Genomic DNA, 18257 nt, shown 5'->3' with positions numbered 1-18257 from the left:
AAGTGAAAACGATAATATTTATGACGAATCGGTAATGTTGTTTTTTTAGTAACATTAATGTTTTGGATATTCAAAGTAAATTATGATGAATGAATGGAACATTGGGTTGTTGGTTTCACCTAATCGAAGAGGAGAAAGAAGAGAAGAACATGCATGGAAATGGAGATGTATATTTGTTGGTATAAAAAAAAAATTATATTATGACTCGTTAATTTGTAATGCGATTTAATGTGAGTTTTTAATCTTTTAAAAAAAATAAATAATAATATATTAATCAATAATTTACTCGAACCATAAGTGATGATAAAAAAAATTAAAAGATGATACTTGAAAAAATAAGAATAATAATATCATCTAAAAACCAAAATACAAGATTGGGTTGACTCGGGAATCGTTCCTTATACGCTCCACCAAACCCAGTACAAGAGGACACGTAGTCGCATGGACCCATGCTCCGTTTTTCTTTCTCTTCTCTCCATTCCACACTTCATTTCCATGCAATGCACCAAAGTCTCCAAACACCAACTCTATATATACTTAAACCAACCTATCTAGCTCCTGTTCGTTTTCATTCACACAATTCCTCAAACACCTTGCAACAACATGCAACTCCGGAGACAACACCGGTGGCAGGGCTGCTAAACACCAATGGCTTCCACCATCGCTTCCACAATGGCTTCCACCTCCACCGACCCCGACCCCGACGCTGCCGTCAGGGCGGTCAGGAAGCGCTACGAGGGCCTTCTCACAGTGCGCACGCGCGCGATCAAAGGCAAAGGCGCGTGGTACTGGGCCCACCTCGAGCCCACTCTCGTCGGCAACGCGGTGAAGCTCAAGTGCTCCCTCTGCGACTCTCTCTTCTCCGCCTCCAACCCTTCTCGAACCGCTTCCGAGCATCTCAAGCGTGGTACGTGTCCCAATTTCAACCACTCCGCCTTGCCTTCACCGTCTCCTATTTCCACCGTCCTCTCTCACTCCAACAACGGCAGAAAGAGAACCTCCTCCTCAACCTCTCCGAATCAGGACCACTCCGTTCAGCATTTGGTGTTGTCCGGAGGAAAAGATGATTTGTGTGCTCTCGCTGTTTTCGAGGACAGTGTGAAGAAGCTCAAGAGTCCTAGGAATTTGTTCCATGTTGCTCCTCCCGAGTTGACCCAGGACCAGGTTAACTCCGCTGTTGAATTATTAGCAGATTGGTTCTACGAGTCTTGTGGCTCTGTGCCCCTCTCTTCTCTTGAACACCCCAAGTTTCAGTCCTTTCTCACCCAGCTGGGTTTGCCGGTGACTCTGTTGAGACGCGAGATATATGGTTCTAGGCTCGAGGATAGGTTCGGGGCGGCCAAGGCCGAGTCCGAAGCTAGAATCCGAGACGCACTGTTTTTTCAAGTGGGGTGTGATGGCTGGAAGGGCGAGGATGGTGTACCGAAGTTTATAGTGAACCTTCCCAATGGGACTAGCGTGTTCCACAAGGTGGTGCCTGGTGGGGAAGTGATGTCGTCTAAGTATGCTGAGGAGATTTTGTGGGAGGTGGTGAAGGGTGTTTGTGGAAGTGATGTGCAGAGGTGTGTTGGGATTGTTGCCGACAGGTTTAAGGGCAAGGCGTTGAGGAACTTGGAGGTTCAGAACCATTGGATGGTGAATGTTGCTTGTCAGGTTCAGGGGTTCACGAGTTTGATCAAGGATTTTAACAACAACTTACCACTTTTCAGGGTTGTCACTGAGAATTCTCTCAAGGTTGCTAATTTTATCAACACTGAGTCTCAGGTTAGGGGTAGTTTTCTAAGGTACCGGATGCAGGAGCTGGAATGTGCTGGGCTGGTTCGGGTTCCCTCTCCCAAATGTAACGTGTCGAAGGACTTTACATCTGTGTTTCCAATGCTGGAGGACATCCTGAGATGTGCTGCCGTGATCCAAATGGTGGTAATGGAAGACGCGTTTAAGGTGGCGTGTATGGAGGACCCACTGGCCGGAGAGATTGCCGGGATTGTTCAGAGTGAGGGATTCTGGAATGAATTGGAGGCGGTCTATTCGCTGGTGAAGCTCATCAGAGGAGTGGTTCAGGACATTGAGGCGGAGAGGCCGTTGGTTGGTCGGTGTTTGCCTCTCTGGGAGGAGGTTAGAACCAAGGTGAAGGAATGGTGTGTTAAGTACAGTGTTGTGGTAGAACCTGTGGAGGAAATACTTGAAAATCGATTCAGGAAGAATTATCACCCTGCATGGTCAGCTGCATTTATACTTGATCCTCTTTACTTGGTTAAAGATGCAAGTGGAAAGTACCTTCCTCCGTTTAAGTGCTTAACTCGTGAACAAGAGAAAGATGTCGATAAGTTATTGACGAGGCTGGCTTCACGAGAAGAAGCTCATGTGGTGTTGATGGAGCTCATGAAGTGGAGATCAGAAGGGCTTGACCCTCTTTATGCACAGGCTGTGCAGATGAAACAACAAGACCCCATTACAGGGAAGATGAAGGTAGCAAACCCACTTAGCAGTAGACTTGTTTGGGAAACTTGCCTCAGCGAATTTAAATCCCTGCGGAAGCTTGCAGTGAGGCTCATTTTTCTGCATGCAACCTCATGTGGGTTTAGGAGTAATTATTCTTTCATCAGGAAGCTTTCTGCTCAGAAGCATTCTAGAATTTCCTTGGAAAGAGCTCAGAAAATGATATATATTGCAGCTCATACCAAGCTTGAAAGACGAGATTTTTCCAATGAGGAAGAGAAGGAGGCAGAACTGCTTGCCATGGAAGGCAGTGATGATGGCATGCTGGCTGACGTCTTTGCCGATGCACCCCTAATGTAATGTGCCTCTTTTCAACTCTGTAGAATTCTGTAATTTTAGGATTTGTCAGATTTTTTTTTCCAGAGCTGTTCTACCATTCCCTTATTCCAAGTGAAATATTTCGTGACTTGTGAGAGAAACAAAAACAGATATTGGAAGAGACGTGACTGTTATGTCATCTTTGATTCAAATGAATCATCAGTATTTTTTCCATCTTTTACTTGGGTTTCTTAGGCTTTTAAATGAGGAACAATTGCTAATTTATTAGCATAACTACAAGTCAGGAAGTAGGCTACAATCGTCTGCTTGAATCATTTGTAATGGGAATTGTTTTGAGCCACATTCTCAAATTAATTTATACTTTATAATAACGTAAAAAACTAAGCTTCATTACATCTTGTGAATGAATTTATAAAATTGGTCACAGTTAACTAAGTTCAAACTTAGTTTCTACCTCGTCCGTGAAAATTGCAGTAGTAATTGCCAGAAATATTCACTAAGACATGCATTAGTCCTATTCCACAACTTGTTCTTTTATTTCACTTTGGGTAGATCAAGTGCTAGCTGCAAGCTCTGTAAATGCCTATGGTCTCAGTTGAAATATTGACCACAGTCTCAGCATCTTTCTAGACTGATAGTTATCGTTAAATTTCTGTGGCTCGTATTTAGCTGTTAAAACTGATATATGATGTTGATACCAAACAAGCGCAGGAGCAAGATACTTAGAAATTTAAAGCAAACTGAATTGTTGGTTAATATTAAAAACATACGAACGACAGTGGGAAATATTGTGGCTGGAGCAATTTACTCTTTTTGTGTTAAAAGACCATAGATCTGTGGAAGGAGCTTTTAACTTAACGTCCTCACTTGAAAGTGGAAAAAGGTATCCTACAATAGTCAATGACTTTTGTATATGCATCTAATTGATGCTTCATGTCTTGATATGACATAACACCATGCATTGTGTAGATTCTGCTTGTCATGATCAATTGTTTGAGTAGAACAAGATGAAATATCTTACAGTTTGACCAACTGACCTCTATCACATCCAAAGTCCACACTGTTCACGTTTAGTTTCCGAACTCAGTTGACCAAAAGGTCCAACTGTTTTGACAAAATTGCTCGATATAGGAGTTTGAGTTCTCTACCAAAAAAGAGTTTATTCGTGTTTCTCACGTTCAAAACTGCCTCAACATTCACGCACTAGCTAATTAGAGATACCTCAAAAGCTTTTGCTTAACAAAGAAGGGCATCGTATATAAGCAATTATTCATATTTTGTTCTATATTAGAATTATCGTGTTCTTATCATCAAATGTGTTCTTATCATCAGATGAACGGGTAGTATTCAGTAAATCATTTGTCTTTAAGTTTGACACCACAGGTCAACAGATATTAAGAACAAGAACCAGTGTGAGCCAGTAACAAGGCATAAGTCCATTTTCAAGAAATTTCGAATTTCCTAGTGCAAGAATTTCTGAACAATATTTGTTATCACTTGTCTCCCTCTTTCTTAGAAGAATGTTGATACACGTGATTACTTCGCTATTGTGAAGTGGAAACCTATTGCAGGCCAGTTTTTGGCCTCACCTTCAAAAGTTATTAAAGTATAGGATTCAAGTATAGGATTCTTCTGTTTCCAACAAGCTCACAATACCAACCATCCCCCCTTCTAATTTCTTTTGAACTCCTGAAAAGAAAAACATAGCTGCAGATAAATCTAAAAGACAAAAGATACTCCATATCTATAGGAATAATCCTAGTTATATTTAATCATAACTACATGTATCTGTCCTCTATTTGAAAGATAAAAAAAGAACACTGCTTAATTAAGAATGTTTTTTATAAGAAAGGCTCTGAAGACTACATCTATCAAGAAAACTGTTGACATTCATAATATTCACGTCAATAGCGAAACAGGTCTCACAGAATATATGGTTTACACATGCCACTAAATGTTCTGGTTAGATAAAGTTTTCATGTTGATGGTAACTACAAAATGACACAAAAGTAGCAGGCCCCCAAAATTTAAATGTTACCTTTTTTTTCGCTGCAGAGGTGGCATTGCTTGAAGCAGTAGGGTGGGTGGCAAACCGGACTAGGTCGCGACGTGGGTCAACCTCGGAAGAACATGAGAAGGAATCTTTGTGGCCGCAGAAGCACTTCTCATAGATAATCCGGCATATCTACTGGAGTGTTTGTTTCTGACAAATGGTGAGGCCCACCAAGGTGGAAGTGGCTGTCCATGTCACTGCTTTGGTTGTCATGGTCAAAGAAAAGTGAGGTATGAGTGGCCTTCCTTTACATCAATCCACTCTCTGTTTCTGTGTGTGTTTTTCTTGTTGTTTTGGCTTAAGCTAATGTCCCACAGCTCTTGGTTTGAAAACCATCTTTTGTGATAATATAAGCTTTTCTAGTGGGGGCCTGTTGTTAACTGTTTATCTTAACGTTGAAAATTGTAGGTTTGCGGAATGAACCGTTTGGCTTACCATGATTGCTAAAAAGTCTTGGAGAAAGTTAAAACTAGGAGTATAGGGAAAGAAAATCAAAGTGAAAGCAAGGAGGCATGTCGGCATAAGGAGGTGCATAATATGGGTCAGGGGATAATATTGCAATAAGCTGCATAATAAAAGCATTTTTTGCATGTACCTTCTGGGGATTATTCTAATTTTTAACCATGAACAATAGGCTGGCAGTTCTAGAGTTGGTGGTGATGACATCTCATATCACTCTTTACCCTTATTGTCGTAGTCATATCATACGTACATGAGTTCCCTTTTAGTGTCATACTTTTGCAGACTTGAGAAATTGGTGTAAAGATTATTCTGACATATGACACACACTATCAATTTAGTGCATGCATTCCACAATCTTTTTGTCAATTATTAAATAAATTCTTTACCATATTGTGGATGGAAATGGCTGTGCTGGTCCGTCCATCCATGCATACAAGACTTTCACAAATATCCAGTGCATGCTGTTTAAATCCATAAAATAAAGAATTCGGTTCGCAAGCTCTGTTTGTACCACGTCAATTTATCTTCAACCTTTAAGAGCTTATTTCCTACATCTCTCTGCACTGTTGTGTATGTAGTGTATAAAATATACACAAGTGCATGTTAGAATTTCCCCTCTGACTTCAAGGCTATAATTTACTGCGCCTCCTTAAATCACTGGCAAATATTCAAGAATATCCAAATGAAAAAATTAGGTAAGCAGAATGAACTCATCAGCAGAGTTTAGTACAGTGGAATACTGTATTGTTGATTTGATAATTGATTTAACGTTGTAATTAATTTGGTGTAGAGGTAGTAGCTCATGTCGGCAAAGGCAAGCAATTCTGACTGCCTACCAACTCAAGTATTTGTGTTTTTATTACTTTATAAAAAAATGTTTTATTTTGCCCAGTTCTTAATTTTCCATTGCTTGTGTGGTATAATTTAATTTATTTCATTCCGGTCTGGTTCTTGTATTAGAGAGCAGAATGTGATGATTGGCACAGGAACACAGGAACATCTTTTTGTAATAGTCTTCTCACTTTCATGTTCCCTCATGATTAATCTTCTTTTTCAATACCTCTTATTCTCCCTCCTATTGACACAACCCTTCCTATTTCAAATTTGGGTATGGTGATAGGTAGGCCAATCTTTTATAAAGAGAATCAAAGTTAATCTTGCATAAGGTAATTGTTGGGAAGGCTGCCCCTGGTCGCGGCAGTGCCCGAAGGGTTACTCAAACTCTTTGTGGTATGTTGTGTAGCATTGACACCTAAACATTCCACTGTTATTGTTTTTAATCAAAACTCTTCATTCACAATTACAGAAAGAGGTTTTTACTTATCATGGAAGTGATCAGGAACAAAGTTAAGTCACCATGGAAACCATTTGAAATACGCATGCTGTTCTAAAGATGTAAGTGTAAGGTTTTGGGTGAGTTCAGATTCTCATCGGTTTGTTGCACTGATATTGATATATTAATTCTTTTAATATATTTTAAAATATTAAAATCATTCGACTATTTTGAAGACTATGCACAGTAATGATACAAAAAAAGTCCACTAAAATTTCAAATTCTTTTTTCGACACACTTGATATTTAAATTTAGATTCTCTGCTATATTTCTTTACTGATCCTTTACTGTATCTTAAAATATACGAATAGATATTTATAACGATGTTTTAAAATATATTAAAAATATTTTTAAAGTATCCACATCAGAGTATTTTGAACTCTTTGATATTCTTGTTTGTGGTCCTGTAACTTCTGTTTTAATTTTTTATTTTATTTTAATTATTTCAAAATTTTATAAAATAAAGACTATAAAATATTAATGAAGTGGTATTTTATAATATGATAAAAATAAGAGAATTGAAGTTTTAAATATGAATAAATATTTTTATTAACTATAGTCACTAAATTATAAATTATCTTATAAAAATATTGATTTAATATAAAAAAGAAGTAAATATACAGATATAAAATATATGATTAAATTTATTTGTATATTTTGATTATTATTATTATTATTATTATTATTTTATATACATGATTTTAATAATAGTGTATCTATAAATAAATAAGAAGTGTGGTTGCTAATTTATTAATAAAATAAGAAAGTTAAATATAGGAAAATGTGTTTATGCTAATAGGATAACGAGCATGTAAACTTTGCACCTAAGATTTTGGAAGATTTGAAATTAAAATGTGTTGGGATGACAGTGATTGCATTCCTCTAAAATTATTGATTGTATATACTTAAAGAATGAAACTTCCCAACCCATGTTGGGTTTCATTCTTGTTCATATTTATGCTTAAAAAACAGGGGGGAATGGACACACTTTATAACACACCACCAGACACCGATTACAGAGACGTGAATGAAGTGAAATAAAAAATTTGGATTTTTTTTTTTAAATGTAACTCATCAAACAATTCCATGGTGTTACAAATTGTTTGAAATGTTTCCTTTTTATTTCTTAAGCTTTAGTACTTGTTTGGTTTCTTATAGCCATCTGAATTTTCCCACATCAATAATATTTTGTGCAAGAGGAAACCAAAATTTGGCACTGTCACCATGAGAAAACATGCAAACAAATAGTTACACAGTTGGCAAAGCACTTCTCTCATAATTTTGTTTGAAGAAGAAAAAGAAAGATTCCAATAATAATGCTGCAAATATAGAGTTCAAATGCTTAATTATGCAGACATGACATGCTCTGTTTTTAAATAGCCAGACAATAGAGTTACCTTTATTTTATTATTTTGTTATTTTGTTCGTAACTACTTCAGCTAATTTGGATGTATAGTAAGGTTGAGTTAGTTTTAAGGAAAGTTGCTTTTTCTGGGTCTGCTTTGGAGTGGAAACTTTCCACTGCATTTTTTGGCTTTCATACCACACTATTTTCTACTAAACTATTCCAATTCATTTATTCTGAGCAAATGCTATATTATTCTTTACACTTTTTTTAAAACTCTATAAAGAAAACACTAAGTAAAAGTTCATATATTTTTAATTTTGTTTTAAGTGTCCTAGAGTCGTCTTCTTCACACCGCTCTAAGGATCGTACCGAATTTGAATGGAGGATACATGTTCAATTGTATGGCTTTGGTTTCTGGTCACAATCTCTGGTTTCAAAGAGATGAAGTATCAGTTTCAAATAGTGAAACAATGACATTTGATATCATGCTATGTTTGGTGGATTGTACCAAATAGAAAATACTGTGATCTAGTAGAAAGGTCTCTGTTTTTCATACTTTGACCAGGTCCTGTTAGTATTATTGCTCAAAACTTGGTTAATTTAAACTAATCCAATTAATGATTATTTTTCTCCCTGGCTTAAGCAAATAGTTGAACTGAATATACATTAATTTCCTGTAATTAATGACAGATGAAGAACAAAACTAAATCATGTAATTATCTGCATGCAATTGTTATTTCACTGATTACACTTGCTTTAAGTACAAGGCATTATGTGCAATTTCTATCACATGGTATGTGATTACTTTTGCAGTTTCCACTTAACTTCTGACCCTACAAAACATTGCCAAGCCAATTTCTCACTGCATCAAATATCTTTCTTTCTTTTTCTCATCTTCTCTCTCTGATTCTCCCACCAATCTTTGCCATAATGGCTCTTGTATAAGTGGTCCCATTTTAATTATAAAAAAAAATGTATTACTATATACTATTATTTCTTTGTTACTCATATCATCTAATTTTACATTGATTGCATGAGAGAATGGGTCCAATTTGAGAGTACACACATGATATCACCAATCAACAAGATTTTCAATACTCAATTAGGTTAAACTACTTTGGGAAAGTGACAAACCAATAATCATTCCCACTTGATAGCTTACTATACCCTCAATCTCAAACCAATGGATGCACATCTTTATACTGCATATTTCTTCTTCAAAGATAATGCTCTCTTCCAACTTTTCTTTTTTCAAACAAACAGCATCCAAGATAATACATGCTAAGGTGAAATAAAAAAACACGTTAAAGTTTAGAAGGAAATTTCAAATTTCAAAATTATTTTTTTTATCTTTTTTATTACTTTCAACTCAGCTTCCCCTTGTATGATTCTTATGTTTATAATTTTTTTATGTTACTCATCTAAATTCTTCAACGTCTTTGTTATAGCATTCCTTTCATAATTACTTTTTTAAATTACATCCCAAACCTTACCTACTTCAACTCACCAAATAAATAAATGAAGTTTTTTTTTTTATTAAAATACATATTCATGTATAAAAGAAACGCAAACCCTTTGGAGGCCGTGTTAAATAAAGTTTGAAATATTTTTAGTTTTTTTTTTCAACAAAAGTTTTATGAATAGGTTTTACTTGAAACAATTTTTTTTCCTCTACTATTAAATATATCTAGTTTATTAATTATAAAAATTTAAAATAAAAGATCAAACGTAATCCATCTATATAATTTTATAAATAGATAGTGATATATCCATTTATTATTTACAGAAAAGGCGGAAGATTTTTTTTATTCGATTCATTGTAATTGGAATTAAAATTTTCTGAAGCATAAAGTTTATAGTTTATTTTTATATCTGTAATCCCAATTTACTTTTCCAATTGTCGAGATGTTTTCTATAAAGAAAAGAGATAATCACGGATCTTGTTTTATATTAAGAAAATACACTTTCAAGTTTCAAGCATTGACCTAGCTCTAAGGCCCCACTTAAAGCTCAAATTTGAAGCTTGATTTAAAACATCAAAACTTATGTTAATAAAGTATATTATGAGATAAAATATGTGATCAAGACAAGAAAACCTTTTTATTTTGTGCCTCCAAAGATGTTTCTATTTTAGTGATAAGTTTAAATTTTACATTAAGTAAATACGAATAAATATGTTAAAATTGAGTACAAATATTATTTGGGTTTTTGGCCGAGATTAGTCTTCATTCCTTCTTATTTCCATCATATTAGAAAATCAAGATTACGTGATTCTTTTATTATTATTTTTAAAAAAATAAACATTTTAAAAAATCACATTTTTTTTGTATATTTAATTAAAGGTATGTCTTGGGACAGATATTGTAAGGACTAATACCTTACTCTCACGTGTAACCGATAAATTATGGTGATCACTGCAAACTTTGTTTTCAAACATAGTTTTATTTTTTATTCATTGTTTCGTTGTGATTTCAATTGTGACACATCAGTATCGATCTAATCTTACTATAGTTTTATAGCCATGCTCAATTTTTTAATTTCCCTTTTTGGGTAAATAAATACAAAAGCTTGAAACTCAAAGCTCTCACAGGTAGAGTAGAAAAGTGACATGAATAAAGTAAAATTTTACGTAAATTATGAATAATGTTTCCCTTTTAGTTAGAACTTAACTTTCAAAAAGAGAACACAAATTAACGCAGTAATGAAATCTGAAGTTTACCTTACTTAATGATGCTTAAGGTGAATGATGATGATTACAAACTTTCTCTGTTTGTTAATATTTTGTGTATTTTGAAAATTTTGTAATTATTGCTGTAGTCCCAAGCAATGCTTACAACTGGCTCCCACATTTCGTATCAAAATAACATATATTCCATTGGACCACTTTAATCATATGCTAATGTTCTCACCTTCACCTATTTCATTATAGTTTCTAATCTTATCCAAATATCCATGCATGCTTTTCATTTTTCTTTACTATATATATATAACTATACATTAATTACTTAACCTACCTATTCCATAATCATTACCACATGTGAACGTTTTTTCTTTCATCATAAATTTCTAAACCTCTTTACTTCATATTCAATAATTTATGTCGTATAAAAGCAGAAATAGTGTTCACATTTTTTCATTCATCATCATGTATATGTCTTAATCTACATATTTTAAATCTCATCTCATACTTTACTCCAAACTCCTTTTTCTTCTTTTTCTGCATTTCTTTAGCTCCAAACTTGTAGTTGAAAATAGTTGCATGATTAAAAGAAAGCGAAATCACGGATCTTGTTTTCGTTCAAAAAATACATGTTGATGTAGTTGTTGTTGTTCAAGAATTATAGCCTAACGCAGAGGCCCCATTTAAAGGCCAAATTTTAGAACTAGTTTTCAAAAATAACAACTTTTCATCATAAAAGCATACATAATGCGACAAAGTGATACACAATTTACGACAACAAAAATGTTAATCATTTGAGACCAAAGATTGTGTATTAAAAAAATTGTCATCTGAAAACGAAGCTTTTTTTGGCAAAGGAGGACAGTGAGAGCTACCTTCTGAACAACTTTAGCTTTTTAAAACCTTCATGTAAACTTGGTTGCTACGGCACAACATTTTTTTTTTTTTTTGCATTATTGCTGCCATTGTCAACGTTTGTTTCTGTTCTTCATCAAATCCCACGATATACAACACAACATTAAAAATTTAGAAGAAACAAACTTAGCAAAAAGTGAAATTAAACAAAACACTGATTAAGAACAAAAAGAAAACTTATTTATAGGAACACAGTGCTTGCATCTTGTTCATTATAAAATAAAAAAAAATTGTTATTACTCTTTCTATCATAAATAAAGGTTTTATTCATCATCGTCACTACAGTTTTATTACTTGTGTTATTATTGGTATCTTAATCAATTAGAATTTCTGATTTCAAATTGTTATATGTCCCGTTTAATATTTACAACTAACTGCAACGTATATCACAGAACCCAATTGATAAATGGGCTTTTTTATATCCAGCAAATCTAAAATTTTAACCCGAACTCCTATAATAGATTTTTTTTATTCTGAATTATACATTTTGATTAAAAAAATATTTTCGATTGTATAATTTGAAATACAAATCATTTTTCAGATTATAATATAAAATTTATATTCCAGATAATTTATGGAGGTGTAAGTTGAAGAAAATTGCTGCTAAGGTATCATGACTCATGGTCTCAATTTTAGTTTTGCTTCAACCCAACATTGTTTTCTTCCTCCACATCCATGGTTACTAACTGCACCCCAAAACTACAAGCAAAATGACTAAAGTACCTTTTCTCACTATATCTCGCCATCGTTGCTGCAGCAAATGTTGCCATCGACGACATCAGAAATAGACAATAAAGGGGTAGGTTTGATTAGAAACTTGTTACAGAAAATTTGTTCTAAAATATATATGTATTCTAAAAAGTTTGTTAAAAAAGTCCTGTTTCGAAAACTTTGTTCTGAAAAAACTTATTTTCTTCTGTAAATTCTGTTACGGAAATATTGTTCTAAAATACATTTCATACATTTGAGAAAACTTATTCTAGAAATATTTTTTTCCAAAAATCCTATTTTAGAATATTTTAAAAATCTTATTCCAGAAATAATTTTTGAAAAATCTGAAAAACAAATTCCAAAATATTTCTGAAATAGGTAATTCAGAAGTTATCATTACAAAGAGTAATATAGTTATTTTCAAAAATTATGGGAGTGTAATTCTAAATTATGAAGTTACGGGAAGAAAATGACTTAACTTTTGTCGCCTACCTGTTGTGATCCAATATACTTCACCCACTCTTGTTCAATGCACCATTAAACACCCCCAATTCACAGCCGTCCGATTTCCACCTTTCCCCGCCCATTCAATTCGGACTACATAATAAGCACAGCCCAAAAAGAAAAAGGTTAGTAATTATGTTATGGGCTCATAAGCCCCAAAAGATATTGGGGGTTCTCACTGTACCTCCAAACACTTCTTCTACATCTCCAAAAAAAATTAATATTCCAACTTCGCCCCTGAATAAAATTAACTACTTTTTCTCTCTTTTTCACTAATACACCCCCAATTTTTTTTTCAACGAATATCGATTTCCGATACATTGTTTTGTTCTACGGATAGGGATGTAAAAAATATTCGTATCCGTGGGTATCTGCGGATAAAACCCGCAATGGATAAGAAATGGATATTAAAAATGGATACCCGCTACCCATAGGTACGGGTATTTTTGATACCCGCATGTTAACGGGGTGGGTACGGGTATCATAGTATCCGTATCCGTGGATACCCGTACCCGCTAAACTTTAATTCACAAAAATACCCTTATATATATATATATATATATATATATATATATATATATATATATATATATATATATATATATATATATATATATATATATATAAAACATTTTGTCCTAATTTTTTATAAGTTGCACATGTTGTCTTCTGTCTTCATTCTTCCAACTTTAAGTATTGGTACATTGTCTTCTTTCAATACATCCCTTAACATTTTTCTCTTCTCCTTCTTTGAAACTGGGCATATACATCAAACCATATATAGATAGTGACGTTTATGGTATGCTTGTTGTCAAATGATGAAATCAAAATAAGAATATTTGGCACGTGACAATTGAGGTTTATTATTTGATTATTTTTCAGGAATCAATCGGAGAAAGTGGACTTGTTGATTAAAACACTAATTAAAGAATTTCCATCGTGTTGACCGTCATTTTATATTTATTTTTATAATTATTTGGACTTGAGTTAATTTAAAATTTATTTAAAATTTATGACAGTGATGTATTTTATTTTATTTTATTTGAATTTATGATTAAATATTTATTTTTTAAATAATTTTGTAAATACCCGTGGGTACCCGTGGATATCCGCGGGTATGAAAAAAATAGACGGGTACCCGCATAACGAATACCCAACAGATATGGTACGGGTACGGGGCAGATATTTATCTAGCGGGTAGGGTACGGGAGAGCTACTACCCGTACTCTATCCGTCCCGTTGATATCCCTATCTACGGATATCGATATTCAGTACTTTATTTTTTCTCAATTTTTATTCGTTACGGATGTCGATATCCGATATTTTTTTTTTTTTGATTTTTTACTCGTTACGGATATCGACATCCAATGTTATAAATTTTTTTATCTTCACAACTCAACATTCAATATTTAATTTTGTTCTACAAATGTTATATCCGTAACTTCATTTACTTTTGTTACTGAATATCGATATTTGGTATACATAAAAAAACGACTTTAAAAATCAATTTTATATATATAATGGATGTCGATATCCAAAATATATATATATATATATATATATATATATATATATATATATATATATTATATTCTTTTATTTTATTATTTTGTTTACTTTTTGACGGTTAACTTTTTAAAATTGACTTTTATTTTAATTTTTTAATTTGTTTAATATATTTTAAGAATAAAATAATATTTTTATATATATTTATATATATATATATATATATATATATAATTTATTTTTATATAATATAAATAACATAAATAACATTTTGAAATAAATTAATTAAAAAATTAAATTTGGAAAAAAAAATTATATATATATATATATTATTCTTTAATTATTATTTTATCTTAGTTTTTATTCTATTTTAATTTTATCTAAAGTTTAATTTTTTGAATTTTATTTATTTTGTCTTTAGTTTTGTTATCGTTTGTTATATTTATTTTTAATTTTTTAATTTAAATTTGCTTTAACGTAATGTGTTAAAAAATAAATAAAATTAAAAAAACTAAACTTTAAATTATAAAAAGTAAAAGTGAAAAGAGTATATATATAATATATATATATATATATATATTTCGTTTATTTTTGACATCTAATAAATCTACATTCTTTTTGTGATGTTGACATCCAGAAGTATCATTTATCAGAAGTCGACATCCGAAAATAACGAGGGATACAGTCTGCGTTACTTTGATCAAATAGTCAAAATGTATTTTTTGAATTTGAATTTTTTGGAGGTGTAGAAGAAACTTTGGTGCAAGAAGAAACCCCAATAAATTTCTTCCAGTTAGAGGATGTGGTTTGAGTTTGAGAGAGAGAACTAAGTTAATTCAGCTAATTTTTATCTCATTTTCTCCTTTTAAGTTAGAACATGTATAGTGTTAATCTTTTCTAAATTTAAGAAAATCTTATTAGACTATGCACGAAATATCAAAGTTAAAGACTTAAACATTGAAAACAATTTTTTATATGAAACTCATATCTTCCTCTTTATTTATGTCCATGAAAAAAAATAGTCTACATTTTATACATCAGGCAATACATACATGATAACAATTCAAAAATCAATGTCTAAAAAAGAAAAGTGTGGTGTGGATATTTAGTCTACATATTTAAAAATATAGGTAGTTTAGATCACGGTGAATGCATTTAGACCACGTATTGAATGTGTTTCAAAAATCGTCTTTCGACTTACATTTATCATTGTTGTACAACAAACAACCAATAAAAGAGAAAAATAATGTGTTTTTAGGTTACAAAATGCTGACAAATATTCACATAACAAGGATTCATAACTAATTCTTACTAGAGCAAGGAATGAAAGTATCCCTCTAGACTTTTGTGGAAAACTCGTGAAAATAATGGTAGAGGATGAGTAAAGATTCAAGATTAACTTGTACCCAATAGTATTTAATTTTGTATAAAGAATACTAAATTGTTCTAACATGAGTATCATTTTAATTTTTTTTTATCAACAAGTATGATTTTGATTAATACCCATTTTAAAATGTGGTGAGACGACAATGGTATATATATATATATATATGTTTGGTTCACACATTTGTATTTATTTTAAATTCTATTATTTTATTTAGTACTATATTTTAAAATTTATGTGATCATAATATTTTGTTATTTGATATTGAGGAGGAAAAAAATATCATTTGAATGATTTTTTAATAATATTATTTATTTGATGTAATTTAATTATTATTTGAATGAAGAAGCATAAAGTATTTAATGATAAAGGTGAGACACAAATTTCAAATTTATCAAATATTAAAGATAAAATTGAATACATATTAACCTATTTTAGAAACTGTGAACTTTGGCATAAAAACCAATTTGATAAGAATCAAGAGTTACACAAAATTTTAATTTTATTAAATTTCAACAAATAACATATATATGTTTAAAAAATGTGACGACTTAAAAAACAAAGTCGTGTCGTGAGATCCTAAATCCTAAATAACTTGCATTTTAAATATTCTTTTAATATATTTTAAAATATTAAAATTAGTGGTAATCAATGTCTTATAAAAACATAATAGAAAAAATAATACCAACAAAATCAATAAAAATTCCAAATTAAAATCTAACGACTCTACTACAAAATATTAACATTGAAATTGTCATGTTTCTTCATAATCTCACTTTTTTATAAATTATTACAAAAATAGTCATGACTCTTCACAACTTTACTTCTTTAAAAAAAAGTACTTGAAATTCTTACGATTTTTCTTTTTGAAATCATGATAAATCTACACGACTTAGTTTATGATCAGTAATATATTTTTCTTACACGGGCATTTTCGTAATATACATGGGTTTGCCCCATACGTGTGAAAAAACCACCCTTTCACTAACTTTTCTTCCCTCCTTTTTCCCCTCTTGTAGTGCGGATCGTGTCTAAGATTGATACATGCATGCATAAATTACACGAGGTAGAAGACAATGGTACAAGATAAGGTACCATACTTACCTCATCAATCAGGTATGCACACCCATAAAATTATGTCCCCTCCATGGATACACCCAAAATAAAACTATTCAACCATAATTTATAGACCCACAACATGTCTACACATCATTTTTTCGTTTTTATCTGTTACATACCTCTACACTTTACTTAATTCTAGATTGTATACGTGTGTTCAATTTAGCATCGATTCATTTTGCGTCATACTCGCAGAACCCCACGTTCTCCATTCAAAATATATATATTCTTATCCTATTAGATTCTTCAAATATCAAACATGTATTAGTTTATTTTGGAAGAGAAGAAGGAAGGAAATTTCTACAGAAAGTTGAGAATTATTTTTTGCATGATCCTCTTAGCAGAATAAGACAAATGGGGGTATCTTATAATGCAAACTAATTAAGAAAGTAGAGACCAGTAGACAGAAAATTTACTCACACTTGTTAACAATGTTGATGACAGAGGAAGCAAATTGAATGTGATCTAGATCTTTGTTTGCTTTCTCTAATGCATAAAGAATCAAACAGTGTTTGTTAAGTACCATAGCCAGCTAATTCTATCTTCTTCATGGTCTTTGCTGCTGGCATGTCTCTAGGGTCTACCAATTCTTCTTTCTCTTCTTTTCTTTAATATAATCCTCAAGCTTTTCGCCAAAAACTTTCTCTTTCAAAACTCAGGTTTTCTTTTTTCCTAAAACTCACAAACAAAAAATCGACTTTTAGGTATTTAGATATTTGTTGTTGTTTACCATGTTTCTGTGCACACTTTATATTATATATCTGTCATTATGGTTTGATATACTTTGTAAAAGAGATACTGCTATTATTTTAATAGATTTGTTAATGATTGTTCAATGTACTCTTCTGGTAAACATATACTATACACATGTTGCACATAGAATTTATATAATTCAAAAGAACTTAGTTTCTTTTTCTGCTGGAAAATTGTTAGGGCATTGTCCTTGAGCTTCTCTAAGGATAAAAAGCTTTAACTGCACAGATATTATTTCAAAAAATTATGCACCATAGAATCATGCAGTTGAATTCCAAACTATGGAGGACCCAATTCCTGATGCAATAAATTTATGGCTTGCGTGAATCCAAAGTGTGATAACAACTTTGTGAGCAAGAGCAATGTACAGACAATCCATGCAAACAAAACACTGTGCATATTACAGATGAATGTGCTTCTGTCTGCATGAAAAAGTGATTGTTCTTTTCTGCCTCACCTAATAGCTAATTAGTACTTGGTGGGTGGTCCAAGACATTAATAGGAACAAATTCGTTTGAATTTTCATATTAGCTAATGCTTTATGTTGTTTTCCTTCTATTGTTAGCCACCATATATGGATAAATAATGCCCTAATATGATCTTTAATTGTTTCTCTCACTCATTGCTTTAAAACTAGTTTATAATGGCATCATGATTCAAGATTCAAAGTGTATTTAGAAGAGATGTTTATATTAGGGTTTGTTTAAACAT

General features: G+C 32.1%; 1 protein-coding gene across 2 annotated transcripts; it reads left to right on the top strand.

Moving 5' to 3' along the window:
* The first annotated feature begins 403 nt into the window (after positions 1 to 403).
* On the top strand, positions 404 to 5696 carry LOC114189666 (uncharacterized). 2 transcript variants are annotated; one of them, XR_014983915.1, is made up of 3 exons: positions 404 to 2795; positions 4834 to 5061; positions 5240 to 5696. XR_014983915.1 is itself a non-coding variant. In XM_085665149.1 (1 exon), exon 1 carries the CDS (start codon positions 649 to 651, stop codon positions 2797 to 2799), a length of 2151 nt encoding a protein of 716 aa, XP_085521275.1. In that variant the 5' UTR covers positions 634 to 648; the 3' UTR covers positions 2800 to 2998. The 2 variants fall into 2 exon arrangements, 1 of the variants encoding a protein (XP_085521275.1); XM_085665149.1 differs by lacking the exons at positions 4834 to 5061; positions 5240 to 5696 and having other exon boundaries at positions 634 to 2998.
* The last annotated feature ends 12561 nt before the right edge of the window (positions 5697 to 18257 follow it).

Source organism: Vigna unguiculata, chromosome 7 (genome assembly GCF_037176805.1).
Source record: "Vigna unguiculata cultivar grain cowpea cultivar isolate G323 ecotype 2 chromosome 7, ASM3717680v1, whole genome shotgun sequence".
Lineage (NCBI taxonomy): Eukaryota > Viridiplantae > Streptophyta > Magnoliopsida > Fabales > Fabaceae > Vigna > Vigna unguiculata.
This window is presented reverse-complemented; position numbering and strand designations above follow the sequence as displayed.